Source organism: Chrysoperla carnea, chromosome 4 (genome assembly GCF_905475395.1).
Source record: "Chrysoperla carnea chromosome 4, inChrCarn1.1, whole genome shotgun sequence".
Taxonomy (NCBI): Eukaryota; Metazoa; Arthropoda; class Insecta; order Neuroptera; family Chrysopidae; genus Chrysoperla; species Chrysoperla carnea.
In genome coordinates, this window is record NC_058340.1 from 6810801 (window position 1) to 6836579 (window position 25779).

At 29.6% G+C, this 25779-nt stretch overlaps 1 protein-coding gene across 1 annotated transcript; it reads left to right on the top strand.

The window, feature by feature from the left end:
* Positions 1 to 1455: 1455 nt before the first annotated feature.
* Positions 1456 to 22310, top strand: LOC123297751 (homeobox protein goosecoid). The gene is made up of 4 exons (XM_044879513.1): positions 1456 to 2125; positions 19092 to 19283; positions 19990 to 20294; positions 21966 to 22310. The coding sequence occupies exons 1-4, from the start codon at positions 1456 to 1458 to the stop codon at positions 22308 to 22310; spliced, it is 1512 nt and encodes a 503-aa protein (XP_044735448.1).
* Positions 22311 to 25779: the final 3469 nt, after the last annotated feature.

Genomic DNA, 25779 nt, shown 5'->3' on the forward strand with positions numbered 1-25779 from the left:
ATCTCCCCTCGCGATAGAGGTGAAAATATTAAAAGATATACTATTTTTTCTATTCGATTTCAACTGGTCCAATTTATTAGGCTATAAAAATTTAAATCATTAGGTTATAAATTTAATCACCTGTAAATTTTAAACTGTTGAAGCAAATCTTCCCTCGCGATAGAGGTGAAAATATTAAAAGATATACTATTTTTCCCATTCGATTTCAACTGGTCCAATTTATTAGGCTATAAAAATTTAAATCATTAGGTTATAAATTTAATCACCTGTAAATTTTAAACTGTTGAAGCAAATCTTCCCTCGCGATAGAGGTGAAAATATTAAAAGATATACTATTTTTCCCATTCGATTTCAACTGGTCCAATTTATTAGGCTATAAAAATTTAAATCATTAGGTTATAAATTTAATCACCTGTAAATTTTAAACTGTTGAAGCAAATCTTCCCTCGCGATAGACGTGAAAATATTAAACGATATACTATTTTTCCGATTCAATTTCAACGGGGCGGGGGGTGCTAATTATTTTTCGGGATCATTTTGTAAAGGTGAATCATTTAAAAAATATATATATAACTTGAACGATTTACGAACAGATTAATGTTGTTATCAAAGGTCATTTTCAAATGAATATCTTTAAGGCACTGAATGAATTGTCCAATTCACAATATTGCATAAAATTACTCACAATCATATAAAAATGAATGAAGAAAACCAATTATATTTCACGAGAGAAAATTACTTTATTTATTAATGTAAAAAAATACTTTAACGCCTATAATTTGTTAATGCTCAAATGAAATCCACCTCTTAAAGAATTATAAAGAGAATAATCACTTTATATAATTTCTCATCAAAAATAATTAAAAGAGAAGAATGAGTGAGGTATAGGATAGGGTACCTGACTGACTCTCTTTATATATACTCTTTAAATTAAAACTACCCCTTTATACATAATTAAAAATAAAACTACCCACTCGTCAAATAAAAAAAGGACAATTATAGAGTATCTCTCTCAGTTAAAAAAAGAATTCACAAACCTCATATTTAAAAAAAAAAAAAAAAACTATATATTCAAAAGATACAGCTTCTATAAAAATATAGGTATTAAAATAATGTATATAATTCAATCATCAAACACACAAAATGCATCTTTTAATAGATAAAGAGAGAAAATACAAGGATAATTGATCCTTTAAATCATACTATCCTTCTTTAACAAATACCTAGAATAAAATGAGTTGTGTAAGCAGCGCACCACAAAACATACTGAGAGATATGAACGATAAAATAATATAATGCAATTCAGTATTAATGTAACCACTGTTTGATATACATCAAAGGTTCAAAAAGTTAACACTAGTTGTCACTGTGTTCGTGTGGTGGGTAATTTAAATGTGACTTGAGTGTTACGATTAAAGAGAAAGTGTTATTTTTTTAGTGAAAAAAAAAAATGAAATGTATCCAAAACAAATGACACAAATCTTTGTTGATAATCAAATAATGTTAAAAACACAACAATCTGTATCAATGTCGGCATTTGCTGTTGAAAATTTATTATCACGAATATCACCAAATTTATCAGTGACAACAAAACATCATCAAGTCAATAACAATAATAATACAAGTGATGATGAACAAGAATTATCAGAGAATAATCGTGATGCAACACCAGATGATTTATCACCAATTGATGACGAAAATCAACGATTATCACCAGCATCATCGATACGTTATCAAGATGATGTATCATCACCAACAAACATTCAATCATCACCAACAAATACAATTACCACAACACAACAGCATATAATCGGTTTAAAACAACGATTATTAGAGACACGGGCAATTAATAATAGTAATAATAGTTCGTTAGTTTGTTCAAATTGTGGTTCATTGGAGTGTAATGGGTTTTTTAAAGATTGTTTAAAACATTTAAATAATAATCGACAATCTATAATCAATGATCATGATCAATATAATAGTAATAATGAGAGTGGTAATCATGATAAAGTTTTATTACAAAGAGATTCAACAACACCAATTGTTAATAATAATAAACCGATATTAAAATTTAGTGTAAGTGCGATCTTAGGATCAGATCATCCAACTAAAAATATTGGAAGTGGTAAGTATTATATTCATATTCCATTCAAAAGACCCCGCAATCGGAAATGGATTTCTGTGAAACTTTTTCTAACCTACCCTGAAATGTTCTTTGGATCATTTTAATTAAAAGCTCTCATGGTTACAAAAATTATTTACAAGTAGTATTCGAGTTACGGCTTATCAAAGCTGCGTGACCCCGCAATATTAGATAGGAAAATGGCTTTCTGTGAAACTTTTTCTAACCCAGCCTAAAATGTTCAGTGGATCATTCTGATCAAAAGCTCTAACGGTCACAAGAATTTTTAAAGAAAAATTATGAGTAGGAAAATGGCTTTCTGTGAAATTTTTTCAAATCGCCCCCAAAATGTTATTCAGATTGTTTTGAACAAAAAAACTGTCATGGCCAGAAAACTTTTTAACGAGTAGTTTTCGAGCTACGGGTGATCAAAGCTACACATATACTATACTTATAGTACCTATATGACTAGCAAATAGCTTACTATGAAATTTTTACTAGAACTAACCTTACATACGTTAGGTTAGGTTATATTGGCTGTTCACGAGGGATACACTTAGCCCATGGAGCCTATTGTGATACTATATATTATGTATTTTACTACCTTTCCCGCTGATAATTTAATTTATCAGCTCCTCAATTATTTTCAGAGCCTTAGTACACCTTCCCCATGCATATACAATGCACTACACCAAGCCATCACAACTATTAATTTAATTAATTTTTATTGTGACGGCGGGAATCGAACCCGCTACCTTAGGCATACCGTATACGGAATTAATTGGTTATGCAGTAACCAATTGAGCCACTAGTGTCGACTAAAAAAAAATAAGGTTAAAGTGAGAACAAATTTTTTACACGAAGAAATTATATCTCGATTTAAATAAATTTTTTCTTGCTGAAAGAAAATTCAATTCAAACAACATGCCTTGAGGCAAAAAATACTATCTACCTACACAGAAAAAAAGTATTTTTTGGCGCAAGAAATTGCTTCTTGAATCAAGAATATTTTTTTCATTTTAAAAGCTTAACAGAAATATACTTGGAGCAAGACGAATTTTACTTAGGTCAGAAATCTTGGCACAGGTAAAATTTATTTTATTTATATAATGGTATTTTTTTATAAAGGTGTTTTATTTCTCAATCTTATCATTTTCCGACGCGTCGCATTAAATTTTTGTTTATACCGTATAATTATGATCATTTTATAGAAAATATAGGATCACTTTGAAATTAAGAATTATGTTTACCAGTTTTAGACGAATTGAATCTTCTTTTCGAAGTGTTCGACGAAATTATCTGCACGCATCATTCATTTGACAGGATAATTTTAGTCGAAAATAGTTAAGTAACTTGCTGAAAAGTTACTTTGATATGATTTTATATTTTGGATGTAATATGTAGGAAAAAAAATTTCTGGTGTCTGGTGAAGGATAGGTGTTTTAGACATAGACATGGGTGCTCGTTACAAATAATTAGATTTAACACCAGAAAAATCTAATGAATTCAACAGATTGCTAAAGAAAAATTTTTTTGTATAGCCATCATTTTTATTAACAAGAAAATTTTATCTTGAAATCTATTGAGCTTTTATCGAACGCTTAATTCATTTGACATTAATTATAATAATTACTAAGAAGAATTTGTAAACGAAAACAAAAATAAAAGTTTAAAAAAAAGTAATAGCAAAATTTATTTGTTAATTAAACATAATTTCTTTAAAATTAAAGTTTTAAAGTGGTATTTACAATAATAGAAGTAAATAATCAATATAGAAGTATTGAAATTAACTTTAAAGCTGTTATGTACTAAACATTCTTATAATTAGATTGGCGTAAACCTTGATAGTTTTTATCGGAGCCCTCTTAAATAATAATTGATGGAAAAGAAATTTATAAAGAAAAGAAGTTTTCCAGATAAGAACGGTTAAAGTTACTTCATTGAACTTCCAGCACTACGATTATAAATTTCTTTTAACTCTATCGCTTTGAAATTTGGATATGTTTTAGGTATTCATTTTATTTTTCGAAAATCCTTTAAATTTACCAATTTTCAATTTTCACACCCATATACAGCGGAATAAGAAAAGTTGCTATAGTCCCAAGGGCACATCTTCTTTATATAGTCATAAGGGTACATACATGTACCGAGCCCTTGGTAGACTAATTCAACTCACAATTCTATATTTTATAGATAAATAGATCTCTTAAAAAACGCGACAGAAATGTTATCCTTCTTTTAAGTATTATTTGTATGAAATCGTGAAAGCGTCGGTGATAATTTAAACCATAATATATAACATATCTAAACAGTACTTTCTTGCTCTTCCACCATTAAAAAAACTGATAATGGTATAAAATATTACGTTTTGTTTAGCTCTTGCAGTTAAAAAAGGTATTCAATACTTTGGGATTACAAAAATAAATGGCAATATATAAAATTTATTGTATTTAAATGTTTTCAAAAGCTCTTTGAATATTTCGACTTCGAATTCTATTACGTTCTCAAAGCCATTGCTAAGAAAGCATATTACGTGATACAATCACGTGAGAAGCAATTGAGTAAGGCCTTACAGCATAGGTAAAATGAATAAGTAAACTTTGCTATTTTACATATTTCCTCTGATATGACCGGCAAACTCGAATTAGATAAACTCATGAATGATACAAATTCATTTACAAACAAAATCAATAACCTGATATATAATCGATAGATTATAGTCTGGAATAGCACACACGCTACTTTTTACCCCGGTAAAATATATGGTTCCCGTGGGATAAATTTGTTTAAATTTTTCATATAGCAAAGAATCGGCATGATTTTTTGCATAGGTAGTGGTAGTTTAGGGCTCAGAAATCGGCAAAGGCTTATTTGTATCCCGGAATAATGTACGGTTACTATTGAATAGTATACAGGAACGCTTTAAGGGATTTTCTAAAAATGGTGAAATAGATTTTTAGCGCATTTTCTCTAGAAAAAAGATTGATTAATTTACACAGTAACGATAAAAACTCTCAAAAACTATTTTAATCACGGGTTACACCGCGGGCCTTATAATTAATAATTTAAAACACAATAATCGTATAATTTTTAACAATAATAAAAGAACTTATAATATTGTTTCAACATTTTCCAATCAAAATAACTTGTGCGATAACTTTTACGAAATTATAATATAAGAAACAATTGTCTCTAATATTAATAAAACAGAACGATATTGTATGAAGAAATATCACTAAATACAGGGTCAGCCAACATATAGAGTACATTGAGTATTTTAAGTTGACCGCCTTAATTTAATTTAATATTTTCATTGGATATACAAATATCCAATAGTAGGAGATTTTTGTAATAAATAAAAAATAATAACAATTAATCCTGGAGCCATGGCTTATAAATATACATATATGTATGCGTTTTAAAAAAGCTAACTACTTTTATTCAAACAGGCAATCAGGCATGTTACACGCTTGCATTTATATCGGAAATGATTAAGAAAATATTGATATACAAGCTCTTAGATATCCGACGTCTAACAGTCACAAAAAAATTTGTCAACTTACTATTTTAATTTATATATTTTTATTAAACGATACAAAAAAATTCAACCGTGTAGGACTAAATTGTCTGTAATAATAACTTTTTTGTATTTGAAGAATTCCAACAAGTAAAATATTTTTCCCGGAAAAATGTTCTTTTTCCTCAAAAATTAATATTTAATGAAAAGCGATTAAAAGAAAATAACATTTGCTTATGCCCAACAAAAAAACACATTTACAACACTACCTGTTTGATGTAATTTCATTTATCATATGCCTGGCTCCGGGAACATAAAACTATATTTTTCAAATATATTATCTGTCTCATTGTAAAGCAATAAAGCAATAAAGCAATAAATATTTCATGTTAAAACGAATTATAAAGGTTAAAATTTATCTAAATGGTCAATTACAATTTTGAATGATTCAAAAATATCCTACTATTTAAAAATTTTTGTATAAGGGTAAGCCCTTATGTTTGTAAACTCCGCCTCCATGGACCAGTTATATATATTAACCCTGTATATACAGTGTATTTATTTAAAGAATGCGGCGAAAAAAATTTCAGTTTGTACTTCTTAGAAATGCAAATCCCACATGCAAATTTACATGGAGCTAAACCGAGAAGTTTTTGGCTGTTCGTTGATAGGTCAATCAAAAGGTAGTTATTCTTTTATGTTATTATATAGAGGAATGTATCAACACATCGCTTAAGCAAATTCAATGCTGGACTAGTGATAATGATCTGTCACTTAATTTAACAAAGACGCAAGCAATTAAAATAAACAATATCGGTGAGAGATATGCTTCTTTAAATTTAAATGAATTTGGAAGAATTGAATTGGATGACACAGTCAAATTGCTGGGCATTTTTCTAGATAAGAATCTTGATTTTAAATGCCATGTAAATCATGTTATATCTAAGATTACTTCTAATATCTAATTACTTTGGTCGCTAGGAACTTTTTTACCAAAGCAATATTTAATAAATATATACCATGGTTCCATTGAGCCATTCTTAAGATATGGCAACATAGTGTGAGGTAACTCCACAAATTGTCAAATGCTTTTCAAAATGCAAAAAAAGACCGTACGTGCAATTGCAAGAGTAAACAGTTGTGTTTCTTCAGACCTATATTTAAAAAATTTAACATTTTAACTTTACACAGTCTATATGTATATGAAAGCCTTAAATTTGTGAAAAATAATATTCACATACTCCATGAGCAGCAACAGAATCACAATTACGAAACAAGACAAAATTAAATTTCTTAATCAGAAATTAGAGAGTTTATAATCATTAGTCTCTAGTTTGAGTAATTAGATTGATGATTTAAAAGCAGTCTCGTGTCCTAATTCTAACTTATTCTATATAATTATACCTACATATAAATACAAAAGTTTAATTATATTATATTAGCCTCAACTTATACAATCAACAACACAAAACTTGCTATCAATACAATCTACACGTGTCTCTTTCTCTCATTCTCTTGTCTATCTTTGTTCAAAATGTTATTATTATTATTATTATTGTTATTATTATGAAACTTTAAGGGGATAAAATATATATATATATACAACTGTATATGTGGCGTCATCTGTTACGACACTTAGCGGGAAAATTGGTATAAATAATACAATACTTTATATAAAATTGATATAAAGATGAAAATGGTTTGAAAATCATTACGAATACATATATAGAATATTGGGTTGAACACGTTCAACATTTATATATGTTTACTATAGATGACGGTTCAATGTTGGAGTGTACTGGATGATTCGATTTTAAAAGAAAAAATGTAATAAATTCAAGCTCCTTTAGGAGGTAAGAGTGACTGTCCGTGGGCACACTTAGACCATATGGTCCGTTGTTATACCGAAAAGGGTTGGTCCATCCCCGGCCATTACTCCATGAACCATTTGGAGCTGTTTAAGAACAGCAGAAGTGCTTTGACATCAACGGACTTTAGGTCGAAGAGGTCGTCAAAGAAAGGCTTGCTCAAGTAAGTCCATCTCCTCATGACAAGAGCTGGACAGTGACAGAGAAGATGAGACATCTTCTCTTCCTCCTCGCCACTGTGGCAGCTCCTGCAATAATCGTGATACTCTGTCAGGTCTAGACGTTCAGAATGCTGAGATGAAAACTTTTGAATTAGTTAAAGACTGGGAGTATCACCAAAATTATAAAATTGGTAAGTACTACTCATTTGTGTTGGTAAAAGTATAAAAACTTAATCAATAATTACAGGATAAAAGATAAGTTTACAAAATAATTTAAAAAATGTTTAGAATAATGAAATACCTTAACTTTTCCGATTTTTTTTTAAGGATACAAGGTTTTTACATTGCAACCATTGCCTGGAGTAAAGAGTAGTAACATAAAAGATTTGTAGTTTCCTCGCTCTTTTTTTATTATTTCCTTAAAGACCAAATTAAACATATTCAACAGCAGCTCATTTTTTTATTAATGAATTACACTGTAGATATATCCAAGTGTAAACGAAAAGTAACATGTTGCCAGAAAAATCTCTTTTAAAATAAATGTATATTTGTGTAGGGATTGGATTATCAACTTTGAATATACAGGTTGGTTTAAAATCCTAGTCAAATGAACAGCCAGCAGTCAGTGTTGCTAAATCATATATCATAGACCAGTATATTTTCCAAGCTGACGTAATTCTTCTCTGAGTTTCTTGCGTCTGACTGTTCTTGGTTAATATTATCTGTCCCAAGTAAATGTACTCATTAGCGTGTTTCACTATTTGATAGGCTTTCCAGTAAGATTGGCTGCTTCAGCGAGTTTGACATGACCTTTGTTATTATATTCAGTATACCCAATTAAATTCCATACCTTTTAGTACCAATATATTTTAAAACTGATCTAGTACAGGAAATAGGGATGCAGACCAAAATCGGGGATAAAGAGTTCACAGCTTCCTATATGGAATTTATTATAGATTCTATATTCGTTTATTTCGTTTTTGAATCGAACTATTGAATAGGAACGAAATAACTTTGTCAACAACCTATATCATATGCTATGATTATTTGAATGGTAATAATAACGTTAAACGATCCAACTGAACCTACTTCTCATCCTCCTGGCAGCATAACACACAAAACATATTATTGGTGATGATTTCCACGTTTTTATGATTATTAGGTATATATTTGCCTTCTTCGACTGTTTTATTTTCCAGCAGATATTTTATTTTTTTCCTTTTTTCCGGTGAAAATATGAGATAAATGTGGGTGTTGAGAAATATATACCTCGTTTATTAAATGATGTCGGTTCAGTATGTGTATATTTTTTAATTTTTTTACCCTTAAAAATTTGTATACCGAATATCTAACACCACTCGTACACCTCATCCTCTAAAAACCAAAACATTTTGTAGAAGATAAATCCTTTGGTCTTTATTAACAGCTTCGAACTCCGATCTAGCTCCGAACGTAAGTAGCTATAATTTAAATAATTATATAAATAATGATAAGAGAACATTTTTCCTTGTAATCTTTAACTCCATGATTAAATGATATATATAAAGTCTTGCTTTTGATCTTTTGCATGAACGATGTTTTGAAGTTTCGATTGAGTCTTTTAATAATCATACGAAAATTAATCAATTATCTACACAATTGATTTTAGCACATTGAAAAATTTTCTATGTCATTAATTATTTCCAACAATAAGTTTGATAAAAGTATTCTTATGAGCCTTGGTTTTTTGCAAATAAGTCTTGATGTTGCAGAGCTAGGTCTTAGTCTTGCAAGTCTTGGTCTTGATTTTGATTCATATGGATAGAGTCTTGGGATTGATCTTGTCAAAATGATACTATGTTGGTCTTGGCCTTGAAAAATTTGCAATTATTACATCTTTTCCTACCTAAATTTTTTTAATGTTAACGAAGGATGGATGGTGAAGTATAGACCGACCGACTACATCTTTTATGTCTCGAAAACTATTACCTGATCTGTTCATCATAAAATCAGATTTTCATATTAAATCCTTTTATAGCAGAGTTATAATTTTCCAAGGTGCCGAAGTAAAATTTAAAAATTGTAAATAAACCTGTGTATGCTTTTAAGGCTTCCAAAATGCATTTTCACAATCTCTTTTGACTGTTTATAAAATTGTAGGCAAGTCCTACATTTTCCATTAAAGAATTTTGTAGCTTTTTTTATAAATATCTAAAATTGTACAACCCCCCTAACACGAAGCAGTTTTTGGCCAGAAACATTTTTGGTACCTCGGCAAAAAGAAATCTGATTTAATATAATCCACAAGTGGAGCGCTAATAAGTACATTTATTTTAATATTTTTGATTGAACAAATAAACTTCTTGTAACATGGTTAAAATATGAAAGATAATACATAAAAAAATGAAATTGAATTGCTGACCATAAAGATACATTTCGAGTAGTATAATTCTGTATATTTAAACTGAATAAACAATATAATATTATATTCACACACAGTCATTATATCAACAAACAGACGCATAGGCAAATCGTAGACATAGGCACACAAACACCGAGGAATAGCGTAGGGTAGTGTATATAATATTTACGTTACTATAAAAGTCCGAACATCGACTTTCAAATCAGAGAAATGGAAAATAGCTATTTACACTTTTATCGTAGTATTCAGATTAGTTTGAAAGGTACCTGAGCGCTAAGGACAAAAAAAAACCACGCTTTTATAAGTTGGGATCTATGTAACGAAATATTTGAACGTGATTTGCACTCACTCCAAATGTCGGATTGAATTGAATTACAATTAATATAATTTGATCGATTATCCTATTTTGTAGCTTGCTGAACTAAGCAGTATATAATAATTTCTACAAGTTTTAAAAAAATTGAGTGATTAAGAAAAACATCGTTTTATCGTAAAAAAGACTGCTTTTTAAGATATTTTATAATTTACTTTTACTACTAAGTGTCAATAAAATGTTTACAATTATGAAAATCTAACCCCACGCTTTTTACGATAAAATGATTTTTTTCTTAATCACTAAATTTTTTTAAATGAAACTAAAAGGATTCTTCAATGAAGTTGTAGCGATTTCCTTGAATTAACTGCCTGAGGTTAATCACTCTCTAACTATAGAGCGATTGAACATGCCAAGAAATTGTCATATTTATGCCCAAACTTTATGCGAGAAGTCATAATAAACTGTAAGATAATGGCAGAGTCTGGTACCTCATTTTATCGCCTCTACTTCAGAGAGGGAAAACATATTTCAGTATTATCTAAGAAGAGGGGGGAGTGGGCAGTTTGTTAGTAAATTGCGAGGGTAATAAAACGAAAAATTAATTTACTAATTTTCCAAGCTCTTATTCTTACTTTCGATCGGTAGAACATGCCTAAAATATTTCTAAAACATAGGAAAATGTCTCCGTAAAAAATCTGGTTCTTATTCCTACCCCTGCCAAGGACTTTTAATTAAATATGGCCAATGTTAGGTTAGATCGCCAACCAATAAGTTACGTACTTTGGTTACAATCAACATAACTCAAACAGACCGTGTATATAACGTATATACGAATATGAACAATAGACAAATATAGATGGTACTGATACTTCGAAAACGACCAACTGACTAACTGACTGGTTTGTTGGGTTAGAGAGCTATATTATAACCAACAACTAAATATCATTTTAATATGTAGTGATGTGAACGAATGTTGAATATAAATTTAGTTTGTATATGAAAATTATTCACGAATTTGCACATCATAACATTTGTTAAAACGTGCACAATTATTATGATATGCGATGCCTCTTGCAGAATTCTCATCAACTCAATTCTCTGTATGCAGAATAGATAGATATAATAATATACATGTTTATTATACTACATTATTTCAAATGCATATAGAACTATTGAAGATAGAGAACAAACAAGAAGTTCGCTATAAATTTATCACTAGCTAAAAGTAAAAAGCAAATCTTCGTGATTCTATTTGTGGTAAAATTAGATTTTTATGTTTTTTATCCAAAATTTTGCATAAATGTTTTATTGATTTCTCATCCAGAGCTTAAGACTGTCCTATACACATTTTGGATTGGCATGAAATTATTTTTTTATTGACGTGACACTATATTTTCCTAATTAACATTGTTAACATCCAGGTTCTTCTTATTTTACTGCACCTGGATGTGAACAACGAAAATTGGGAAAATATGAATAAAAGTTCCCAGCGCAGGTAGAATATGAATCCCTATAACATATCCAACTTACAAATCGATACAGTTAAGGGTATAATCGCAGTGTTTGAAATTCAATTGTAACTCTAACCATTCTTATCTGGAAAATCTCTTTTCTTTATAAATTTTATTTTTACCAATGGATATTTAAGAGCATTACAAAGATTTCACGCGAATCAAAAATGTGTATAGAACATCCTTGATATTTATTAACTACTTGAACAATCTGTAGATTAGATGTTCTACCCCCGTAGGTTCGATAGAATACACCACTGAGTGAATTCTTTGAAAACTTTGATATATATACTGTTTATAAAGTAAGGACGTTTGTAACAATAATATAGCTCATACATCAGAATAAGCTAAGCGCTATAATTTATAAAGATATATGTTTATAAAAAAAAATTAAAGAAATTCGCATTGAACTACTCACCATGAATGAACCCTTCATATCGACTGAGTGATCATTTCCACAATTAACTCATATTTCCAACTAGAGTGTCATGACTATACAAATCATTGAAATTTTGATCCAAGTAAGTCTAAATGTATACATAGAGGTCCTTTATGACTGGACTAAGTATAAATAAGCCAAAAATGATCAAATTTGACATTTTTCGATAGAAAAAACATTTTTTGAAAATTTTCGATTTTCCAACTAGAGTGTCATGACTATACAAATTATTGAAATTTTGATCCAAGTAAGTCTAAATGTATACATAGAGGTCCTTTATGACTGGACTAAGTATAAATAAGCCAAAAATGATCAAATTTGACATTTTTCGATAGAAAAAACATTTTTTGAAAATTTTCGATTTTCCAACTAGAGTGTCATGACTATACAAATCATTGAAATTTTGATCCAAGTAAGTCCGCAGCTACCTTAAATGCCAGACTTAATTTCCTTGTTTTCTAGGAAAGTCCTTCACGATAACAGGCTCGTAAGAATAAATTAAACTCATCACGTGAGTGCTAGATATTTTTAGTGATGAAGATTTTGTTAGTCTAATAAGCTGAGAATTATGCAAATATAATTTTGGCAAAAAAAAAAAAAAAAGACAAACCAAACGTTATATTGTGACATAATAAAATAACTATCTACAAAAAAATTATATAACGTAATAGAACAATTTCATTTATAATTTATGAACTCACCAACTAATGAAACCTATACACTAACTAAATATTTTATAAATATCTACCTATGAAAGCGTAGCTTATACATACGTATAACTATTTCATTTCAGTATAAATTTTATACACTATAAACATATTTATACAGAGTGTGCAGATATCTAAAGACTGAAGAACACTAGCAATTCTACATCGAATTTAAATTCAAAAAGTTCCTTTGCAATTTTTAAATACACTGTGTGTACCATTCACGAAGGATTCGTTAATTATCGCTTAAATATATACTAAATAATAATATTTATATGTAAAAAATATACATCAATCAAATTTATCCCTGCATTGCATACGCAGTCAAGTCATAGGCAGAATTAGCCATACAGCCGATGTAGATAAATTTTTATAAAGAGACCCCAATTCCGAAAAAGAGTCTCCAATAGATTCACACCGCCTAACAAATAAAACAGGTCTTTATGGATAGATTTTCAAGAAGTATATAATTGGCAGGACCCACAGTCTTTCATCAGTAAACAGTATTTCTTGAGTTTAATCAAGTTGCCGACCCCCTATTGTACACTAATATAGTTTATAGTTAAGAGATGTTTGTCTATGCATATACATATTTCGATAAATATTCCCTTTATTCCCTATTCCCTCATCACTAATATCTAAAGTGTAATAGTGACTATAATATTACAAATTGTTGAGGGTAAATTGCGGTTTAACAAATCTATTTACCACAAACACATACAACATTTTCTCATTATGTGTACATAGACATAGATAAATACAGTTACACACATTTATGGATTACACACATATTATGTACGTTGTATGCAAACTTACAATAATTAAACTATTTGCTCTTAAGGAGGATTCTACTTCTGAGATGCGTTCGATGATATTTGATGGTGGTAATAAAGTCTTTAACATAATAAATCTCTTAAATGTTTTATAACATGTCAAAAAGGAACGACAAGATATCATTTCCTGCAAGTTACAGCTGCCGGGCTGTTTTTGGCCGAGAAGTATCAATCATCTTATTAAATTGCACAACATATCATTTACCCTCTTTGTACTGGTTCTTCTCACATTTGTACGTAATTAAAACATATGTTTTCAGCGTCCATTATCAATCCTGAACTAACTATAAACAGGGTATAGTTGTAGTGATTTTGGAAGGAGTGACGCAGGTTCTTCTACACCGTAAAGCCTCCACCATTCCATCAGTACACCGTTAGAACTTGAAACTTCATCTGTAAAAAGAATTCAAAAAAAAGTTTCTAACAAAAGGCAGTTGGCTTTGTTATGAAAAACAATTGTTCATTTTAAAGTACACTTTGACTTATACCTCTTATCAGTATGAGCAATGGTTAACTTTTAATGGACCTTGTTTGTTTGTCTAGATCAATCTTATAAAGTTTTTTTCTTTTTTTAGTCTAGTAGTTACAGCTTAGTTTATTGGCACTCCCTACATATATAAATTTTTTGAAGTAGTGATTAGTTTTTACAGATAAAAATTATTTAATAAAAACCAAAACAATTCAAGATCAATTTTTGACACTAAATCGTAATTAAGTACTTTTTTGGTAAATTTGAATGCAGAGTAATGAAAAATTAATAATCAAGTATACCAAGAGAATATTTTGAAGGGCTAAGAATTGGAAGTAAAAGTGTAAATAAATAACGAAGTTCTATCTTATAAGGCTTCCAACTATGACTTGAAGCTAGGAAGAATGAAATTCGATTTTAGATGAGATTACAATAAGGTTCACAAAAATATGAAATTTTTCACGCCAGTAACTTGACAAATGTGACTCCTCTAAGGAAAATGAAAACGAGCTTTTTTGTTAGAAATTCTGTTTATTTTACGATTCGATCTAGGATACCCTATATTCGATAATCGAACACGCCAAGCTCATCAAATTTTCTTCTGAGACCTCCTGTAAATATGATGTTCATTTTTTAGAGTGCGAAAATAATAATTTTCCATTTCAAATGTTAAAAATGTTTATTATTTAAAATTTTAAAGGCAGAAGAAATCATACTGAAGTATCTACTTCGTATATAGGGTGACTCACCTTTAAGTGCGTTTTTGAAGATGTAAGTACTTTATTTTCAAGAAAAAATTTTTAGCTGTACAGGAGGCACTAAAATATCGAAAATATATTGGAACGGAGTTCAAAATTTGCCACTTAAAACTTTTTAATTACCTTAAAAAGACAAAAGCCGACTTGAAATGCAATGTAAAGTTTAATTAAAAACTGATTTTCATACAACAAGAATGTTCTGTTGCCGTTCGATTTAAGGAAAAATGCCTCTATTTACTTCGGCTTGATTCAAATATTTTAATAAACTTGTAATAATTATGAGTGTAGACCAAAATAATGAAAAAATTAAAAATGCGAATTTTTTCATTATAATTGGTATATGGGTATAAAATGGATATAAAAACTAGTGAAAACAAACAATTGACTGAGTTAATTGTTGAAATACCACGTATAGAAAGTGTTGTTTACTCTGTCCCATTACACAAACATATATGTCACACATACGTAATTGATAAGACTGCAAAATTTCAAATCGATATTCCTACAAATAACGAAAATATGACGATGTCTTCATCTTAAATGCCTCACCCTATATATACAATATAGTAGTAAAAGGAAGTTATAATATGTATAACGTATTACGTAATGTTGTTATAAGGTTAATGAGTTAAGGCCATCATACAAATATTTAATGTTAAAAGAGGATAGGATAGGTACCTTCATAGAGTTTTCTCACTATGTGTATGTGGTTATACGTTATTTAGAGCTATATACATAGTAGGTACATGGATAATACAAACATCAGAAGTTATACTGTACGCCAGGGGCGTCTATTCTGACAAACACCGTCACTTGAAATTTCACACCCCGACGCGTGGTGCCGCGTGTGTTTCAGACGCCTTTATGATGTCAAGTCGACGCCCCTTCATGTTATATTATACACCGACGCTTACTTTCCGAAACGAAAATTATATACACATGTATATCATACGTATGTGTATACACACAAGTATAGGCAACTTCATTTACACATAAATTTATTATTATTATTAAAACGAAAATTATTTATAAACTTTTATAGTTAAAAAACAAATAAATTTGAAAGGTAATGTTTGTATTTGAATGAGTTTATAAATTATTTTAAAGCAAATGATATTTATTCAAAAACAAACACCGCGTCAACTAAGTTAATGTTATTTTGTAAACAATTTTGTTTTTGAATTAAGTCAGACACAATAGGCTTTTGTCCTAAATTTGAAAAATTGGTTTATACGTTACGTATTAGTATCTGATAACCAATCAAAAAATAACTTAAACAAAGGTTGCTGAGTTTCATATGGGACATCATGCTCTGACATCAGATTTGACTCAGTTCTTCGGATTTCTTTACTTGCCAATTTAGATCCTAAACGGAAGAGATAGAATAACCCTTTAAATAAGAAAGTTGATCTTCATAAAAAACTAATAATTTTTGTTTAAAACATTTATTTCAAAAACTTTGCATTTAATCGAAAAAAAATACGCTTTAAGTTTATCGATAATTGTCGGTCAAAGTCATGGACACAGGCGAATCTCTTCTATTGTCTTTGGCAAGTTTTGGATAAAGCCGTTTTCCATAGTTAAAGTGTTTTCTTTCGATTAAATGCTATAATGATATATTTTTAAGTCGCATTTCCTCCAAAACAGACGATTTTCGAAAAAAGGTTTAGATAAAAAAGAAAAAAAGATTTAGTTTTTTATGACGATCAACTTTCTAATTTAAAGTGTTATTCTATCTCTTGTCGTTTAGGATATAAATTTTCATTAAAGAAACCCGACGAACTGAGTCAAATCTGATGTCAGCACATTATGTCTCCCATCAAACCATCAAATTCAGCAACTTTTGTTTAAGTTATTCAAAACGAACTATTATCCATCCTGTATATATCAGATCTCCAAAACCCCATAAATTGTATTTTAGGGTTTATACAACGAATTTAAAACACCGGCTCACCTTTTTTATTGGCCTTCGGTAATGCATAAGCCTATATTTTCAGGGAAGTAGGCCTAATTATTCTGCGTCAAATATTTTCAAGAAAATGTTGCTACATCTTTTGGTATATCAACTAATGACTATGAAAGTGTAATACGTGTTTCAGCTTAAAATTAGCCAAGGTATACACTCATAGAGCTTGTGTATTCGCTTGTAGGACATACCATATATTTAGAAAGGTGGTTATGGTTTGATAATAATGGTTGTCGATTGTTTTCCAAATAAAAAACGTTTAATGCTCAATTAGATTATCCCATATATATACGCGTTATGAATTTTCTAAACAATACCTACTATACATACAATGTATGTTATTAATACAAAATAAAAACATACTTCAAAACAATCCTCACAAAAAAATCTATCGCAATAAATTGATATTTTAAATGTTCCAGCCCAAAAAAAATAAAACTGTAAATATACAATCTCAAAAAATAATATATTGGTATTAAAAATATTTAGGGTAAGTTAATTTAATACTAAAAAATAACAATTGTTACAGCTTATTATATAATAGTTTATGTATTATATTTATTAAAAAAATAACATACTGAAATAACATTATATTAATATTTTCCCTAAGGAATCCCTATCCTTATTTACACATGAATATATACGTATCAGACGAATATAATCCTCATTTGTTATACACACAAATAAGGTTTAGTTCAAGTTGATTTTATTCGAACTGATTCTTTATAATTGTTAATATATTGTATAAACACAAAGTGGTTTATAAAAAAAATCGCTAAATCAAATAAATATTTATAAACAAAAGTAAAGAAAATTGCTATAAAAGAAACGAGAAAATTCGCCACTCAAAGTCAGTTTTTGATAAAATTTCTTTAGGCACGCTTGACTTGAGGAGTAAGCTGGAGAATGTATGATCAGAATGTTACGAAAATGTGTAATCTAGTTTGTTAAGAAACATAACAAATGTCATGCTATAAGTATTTAAAATATTATGCATTTACATAGAGACCCAGTAGCTTAGTGGCAGAACACTGGACTCCGATAACGGAGACGATCGTTCGAAACCAGCTCATGTAAATTTTTAAAAAAAATTTTGTTTATTACTGAATAAAATTTTTCTATTTGTAACATATGTTTACACCAAAAGATGGGACTAAAGAAGTTTTACTACAGTCTTTATATTTAAATTATTTTTTAATTTTTAAACTAATTTAGGTTATTTAAACTAATTTGGGTTATTCTTGAAAATTGTGATTGTCGATATCATAAACATCACAAAGTAGTCTTATAATATTATATTATCTAAAAAGCATGTAGATGTCAGCACTGCAAACGTCCAAAATAAGTTTAACCGATTACATATAAATTAATAAATATGTAAGAAAGATGAAATAATAATTTGAATTGATCGAAAATCAAAGGCAGCAGTAATTTAGAAGCGTTTGCAGAATTCATTTTTTATAAGTGAGATTGATATAACCTAGACAATTTTTAAACCTATAATGCGTTCATTACGGATTTTAAAACAAGACGTCAGCTACTTCGCATTTAATTGCGAATAATAAAACGACATTATCTATATTCTTTATTCCGTAGTATCATCTATATTTCTATATTCCTCTAACATCACCGCATTCGAAATTTTTAATGTTTATAATTAATTGGCCGTAATGGCTTAAGTGTGTCTCTCGTGGATAGCCAATATAATCTAACCTAACATATCTTAATAAATGTACGTCATCAACTTGCTGTGGCCTTTTTTTTGTCTCAAAGAAAATCCCTTTTTTGGTACAATTATATGTATAAGGACGGTCATTCCGATGGGGTAGCGTTTATTTGCAATGCCTCATACTCAAATTTCAATCTGTTAAGATCCTGACGAATGTATTTCTTATGTATATATATATATTTTTTTTGTGCTTACTAAATTAATACCGTTTCATTTTTCTGTGTACATGTTTTTGAACCACATTGTAATTCTGATATAGATTACTTTGAATAAAATGATTTGCTTTTGTTACAGAATTATGTAATGGCGGAGTGGTAACAGGGTCATCACAATTTTTAAATATTGCTGGCGGTTATATGAATGCAGTAGCAGCCGGGAATCATATAGCAAAACCGGTACCAAGTCGACCTGCCCATCAACCATCATTTCATGCTCATTTGCATTCACTTATGGCACAATGTCGTCCATCGCCTTATTTTTCAGCTGGTATTTATTATATATTATTAAACGTTCATTTTAAAATTATTTCCGAAGAAAATTCTTTTTTGTTCCTTGATACTGTAGATATAAATTTATTTACCGAAGTTTGTTATGGTTAGAAATATAGCGCTAATGCAGTTACGCACTTAATCTACTGCATTTAAACCGACATTAATTCTACCTTGAAAAGGTTAAAAAGTTACTAGTGCAAGGATGGGCCAAGATACACTTAATTCAATTGTCTATTGAAGTTGAATTAGCAAAAGTAATTATTTATAAAGATACATATAATCGACGTTATTTTGCGCAAACCAAAGCCAGGAAGAACAAAGTTATTCTATAGGTGATTGTTTAAATAAAATTTTAATAATTTATTTTGGAATAATTATATTCATGTCTATAATTTATATTTGAAATTATATTTAACTTGATAAAATTTCACCATAAAATTAAAAAATATCTGAAAATTAGATTTTTAATTTCAATAATCACTCCTTAAGGAACTGATACAATATTAGGATTAGGATACTAAAAAAAAGTAATAATAATCACTCCCTCGCAAAGCAAAAAGGACGGCATATCAAACCGTGTCTGCATTAAAAACTATCTCTCTTTTCAGTAATTAAAAGAGCAAGCAGACTGTATTCATTTCGTTTGAGCTGTTAAAATTTTACTATAAAAATTACAATATTTACTTTTCTAATTTTAATAGGTCATGCTGCTTCACAACATCATCAACAAGCCGCAGCTGCAGGTGCAGCTTTAATGCATGCAGCACATCAAGCGGCTGCAGCAGCTGCAGTTGCTGGGGCTGGTAATGTTGGCGGACAACCATTAGCGGCTGTATTTCCATGGGCACATGGTCCACGTGGAAAACCAAGACGTGGTATGATGCGGCGAGCAGTATTTAGTGATTTACAGCGGAAAGGCTTAGAACGACGATTTCAATTACAAAAATATATTAGTAAACCAGATCGAAAAAAATTAGCTGATAAACTTGGATTGAAGGATAGTCAGGTAATCTTCATGAGTTTTGTTTGAAAATAGCTGTTTGTAGATAGAAAATACTCCATTTGGCCCCACTTTGAAAGTAGACGCTCTCTCTGTGAATTTAGACCTCCCTATATTGATATCATCGTTTTCTTACAGATAGTAGTGAACGAGCGCTAAATTTACAGAGGGAGAGCCTCTACACGGAACACTACACAATCACGACCTTTGAATGTTACTTTTCCCTCCCCTTCAATGTTTCAATTGTTTCTAGCTCTGGACTTAATAATTTAATTAAATAATCATAAATTCAATTTTAATATAATATAACAAGGGTTTATTGACTTGTAAAAAGTTTATTATATCAATGTAAATAGTTGGCAGCAGTGGTAGGATATACCATTTTATTATTGGCTACAATGGTCACCGCCCATACCATTGATCCCCTTTCTCAAACAAAACACATCATTTATTATTATATTTTCTTCTTTGCTGCATCCTTCATCATCGTCATCATCCTTAAATAAATATATTATACCTATTATATGCGAGCAGCCTTACTACTGTATCATCAGAGTTCTCTCTTACTCAGTCGTCTCTTATTACTTTCATATATAGTTAGTATAGGATAGAATTATAATAACAGATGAACGTTTTGTAGTTGTGTGTGTATAATAATCAAAGAGTATGTTCAATGGATTGCGATTTTACGGTATTTTAATTTAGTCTATAAAATTTATTATATTTTAATAGCTTTTACTCACGACTTCAAATCCGTTTCAAAAAAAAAAAATATATATATATATATATATATATACTAGATGCTAGAAGAGAGATGATCTCAGTTACTAAGCATCTCTCTGAAAACACTAAAACTTATTTTATAAGCTACCCCATTTTAATCGATTCCTTCAGCTGGAATTTTTGCTTATTTCCAATAAACCTTTTTTGGATAAAACTTAAGTTTAAGTTAGTCTGCTTTGAAGGCATTGTGCGGTGATAGAACATTCAAAATGGTCTAAAAATTAACTCATGTTTAATAGCAGATAAGAGACCAAAGAAATTTTAAAAATAAAAAGTTATTCGTTATAAAATAATACAGCCAATTTTAGCGACTTATTTGGTTAAAGCGTACTTAATTCCACACGCGGTATACCAAAAGTAGCGTGTGCGATTCCCTACGCATGGGTTCAATTTCTGCCGTCACAACAAATTTAATTTTGTTAATAGTTGTGATTTCTCAAAAGAATTGATGAACTGCAATATTCAGCGAAAAAGGTCATAAACACACAAAAGGAGTCACAATAGGCCTCTGGCCTCAGAGCGAGTGTCGGCACTAACTAACTTACCATTCAACATCCCTACCCAGAGATCATTCCTACTCTCGCGGCCATATTTTATAAATTTTAACTAGTGCTTATATAACAACTATCTCGTTGTTTAAAAACTTCCACGGCACGAACTTCTGGTTTTCCTTACGGATAATTCTACCCTTGTTTCTATAAACCTACCTGCCTAAATTATTCAATAACAGTTCGTGCAAATATTTTCGCGAAAGCCTTATAAGTTCAGCATAAATCGAATCCACTCATGTTTTTCATTCAATCTCAACTGTTACTCAATTCTTGGAAAAATTACATATAACTGAGCAATTATGTATTCAATTTATTCGTAATATTAATCATTTTTTTATTATAGGTAAAAATATGGTTTCAAAATAGAAGAATGAAATGGCGGAATTCAAAAGAACGTGAATTATTAGCAAGTGGTGGATCAAGAGAACAAACATTACCAAATAAAAATAATCCTCATCCAGATTTAAGTGATGCTGATTGTGATAAACCAAAAATTGATTTATCTGAGGTGTCACCCAATTCATCACCTGTACGATGTTCATCAGATATGCCACGTCCTACAATGGACCAAAATTATGAACCAGTATGTTTAGCATCAAAAATGCAACAAAACAATAGTTATGGTGGGGATAGTGATGAATATGATGACAGTGATAACGGATCTGATATTGAGATAAATGTAACTTGACAGTATTAAAACATAACGATTAAATAGATATAAAAATTATAAATTTATTTTAAAATACAAATTGTATATACTCTAAAATTTTTTAAATGGAAAAAAAAAACACAAGAGTTTTATTATTTTATGCTTATTAGAATAAATTAATGAGTGTCGTCGCTTTTTAGCAAACTGTTAATTTTCTGCTGATTAGTCAAAAAAGAAGCATATATCGAACGAGCTAGAGTGAAACAAGGTCTTTATACTTATATGGCATGTGAGTGAAAATAGTTTATGGTCATGTGAGTGAAAATAGTTTCATTTTGGAGAATTTTTTTAAATAGTTCGAACCTGGAGTAACTGTCAAACTATTTTCAACTTTGTTTCAGAGATATAAAACGCAAGATAATATATCTTACAATTAGATCCGTCTTGTATCAATTTAGTTTGTTTGATTTTCGTTTTTGCAACTTCCTGGACTAGATGATGAAATTTCACAAATGTTTCTTCCTATATTCATAAAATATTTTTCGAATATAGTAGATGTTCCCGTTTTATCCTTTCTATATTTTTCCCAAAGAATTAATATTAAAAGGGCAACTTAGTCGCATCAAGGAATACATAAAATAGCCATTCTTAGGAAGTCCTTAATAGCAACTCCGATTTTGATAACTTGTTTTAAAATGTTTATTTTTATATATAATTTAAAATCAGAAATCTTTCAGACTGGGGAAATAATTTGAGGGGAGAAAAGGCAATGCTCCGTCTAATATCAACGCTCAGCCTAAATCGCTAATGATAGAAATTTGAAATTTCGAGAGGATTTTGATTTTATACTATAGGTGTTATTTAAGAAAGGATCTTTCGAAATGCATTCCTTAAAGAGGTAAAATAGGGGATGAAAATATGTATAATATATACAAACCGTTCGAGCTCATTTAACGATTTTAAAAATTCTTTCACCTATGGAATTCAAATCAAAAATGAGGGTTTTGATATATTTGCATACAAATTTTTGCCGTTTCAGGGAATTTATTTCGAAAAATTATTTCCTAAAGTATAAAATCAAAATTCTATCGAAAATTTAAACTTCTATCATTAGCGATTTAGGCTGGGTGATGATATATCAGCTGGGACACTACCTTTTCCCTCCTCAGATTATTTGTCCCCTCTGAAATGTTTCTGATTTAAAGTAATAAAACGAAACATTTAAAAAAAAACGTCATCGAAATCGGAACTGTTTGTTGCCAGACACATGCCCTGTGCGCGAAAATGTTCTTCAATACGGAAGTGCTACTTACTACCTTTTTAATTAATGAAAATTTGTAATCATCTAGTCTGTGAACTAAAAATTATTAAAAAAGAAAAAAAAATTTATTTAAAGGCTTACATTTTCTATTAAGACTGAGTTACGTTATTTAAGAAACAGACATATCACAACATTAAATTAATTTCATTTTGACGAATATCATTAATTTATTCTACAAGTATTTAAAAAAAAAATTGAATAAAAATAATCAAAACTGTAAATATGATTTTAAATATGGATTTTAACAGAAAAATATGTATTTTATTCAATAAGTGAAAATTTGTCATAATTGTGATTTATAAAATAAATTATACTTGAAAACTGTGTTATCTGTAAATAAAATAATTATTATATCAATATTTTGAAATTTATTTGTCTGGAGACGTGTGAGAAAAAAATCTAATATTTTCTCTCTTAACTTCGAACATATATCGAGTAGCTTAGTTTAATTCTAGTTTAAACCATGCAAAAGCGAATCTCGGTTTAAATATTCACCTCTATAGTAATTCCATGTGTATTTAGAATCCTGATCAGCATTTCTTTCACCATAACCGTTCATTCAGATAAACCAACACTATACCAGTCTAGATGTTAACTAATTTATCGAAGAAATATCAGGGTGTGGCGAAATTTGTTCATAGAAAAAAGGTAGGTTATGGGGTGAACGAGTAAAAGGAAGGATCTATGAAGGAATAAATCACCCTCCAAAAATTTGGGTTGAGGAACAAGCTTATATACTAATAACTCAGACTACAGAGAAGTTTTTTCTGCATTAAATTACAGGAGTTATTTTATTATTTAAATATATTCAGTATCACGTACTTAATGTAAAGGCACAAAATCGTTTCAAAAATAAACGGGGGAAGTGCCTCCATTTTAAGGAAACCCTTTTTAGGCTATAACTCCATAAACCTTGCACTTGCCCCGCCTATTTTTGTAAGGATTTTGTGCATTTACTTTTAGAACGTGATACTAAACCTATTTAAACACTAAAATAACTCTATTTAGTGCATTATGGACAAGAGTAATGAGTTTGTATATTACCTGTAGTATAAGTGTTTCCTGTAAGTAATTACAAAAAATTGAGACCATATTCTAAAGACAAGTTTATTCCAGCAAAATTTATATTACACAATGAAACTACAAACTACTGTTTAACAAAGACAAACCAAATATTTACTTATATACAATAAGTAAAAATAAATTAAAAGTATTTAATATTCTAAAATTATTTAGTTTTCAATGATGATGGTTTGCTGTGGGTTCCAACAATATATTTTTATATTAAATTTGTTGCGAAATAAAATGACTGAAATAACAGCTCAGAAGGAACACAGATATTGAAATATCGTGTTACTGACATCTAAAGTAATCTGGGATTGACCTTGGGACAGAAAGAGTGCATTTTAAAATAATTATTGCATAACTGAAACTTCGTGGGGAGTTTCCTTTTGACGAGTCTATCAAACTTTTCTCTGCGGTTTTTTTTCGAAAGCGCAGCGTTCCCAAATGAACATGATAACGTCATATTTAAGATGTAAGTCTGAGAAACCGCAGCAGAGAATTTGTCGGACACTATGGCCACTTGATAAGAATAATAATTATTGAACAATAAAATATTTTGTCCCACAAAAATACATCATCGATGAGCTTGTCTAGAAACTTGAACATGCCGTACTCTGGTAATTTGCCTTTCAATACATACATAGTTCATTTTTGCTGAATTTTTGACAATTATTAATGTTAAGAAGTGAAAAATTTTCTTCTGCGTTTCTTCAGACCAACAACTTAAATATGTCGTTATTTTGCTCGTAACGTAAATATGACGTTATCGTTTAAGAACACAGCGCTTTCGAAAAATTCGTAGAGAGAAGTTTGATAGACCCTGCTAAAAGGAAGCCACTGACGAAGTTTTAAATATGTATTAATCATTTAACAAAGCACCCTTTCTGTCCCACGGCCTAGTAGGAATTTTAAAATTTTATGAGATTGTCAGTTTTTCTTTCTTTAAAAAACTTTAAAGATCGTCAATATGGAGTTCTAGATTAGTTTTGAATGTGAAGATTTAACATATATGACATATGAATGGATCTGCATAATGGAAATTGATTTTATGGAGGCCTAACAAATTCCTGAAAATAAAGAAACGAACTAATTAGTTACTAAAATTTTTATGCACCCAATTAT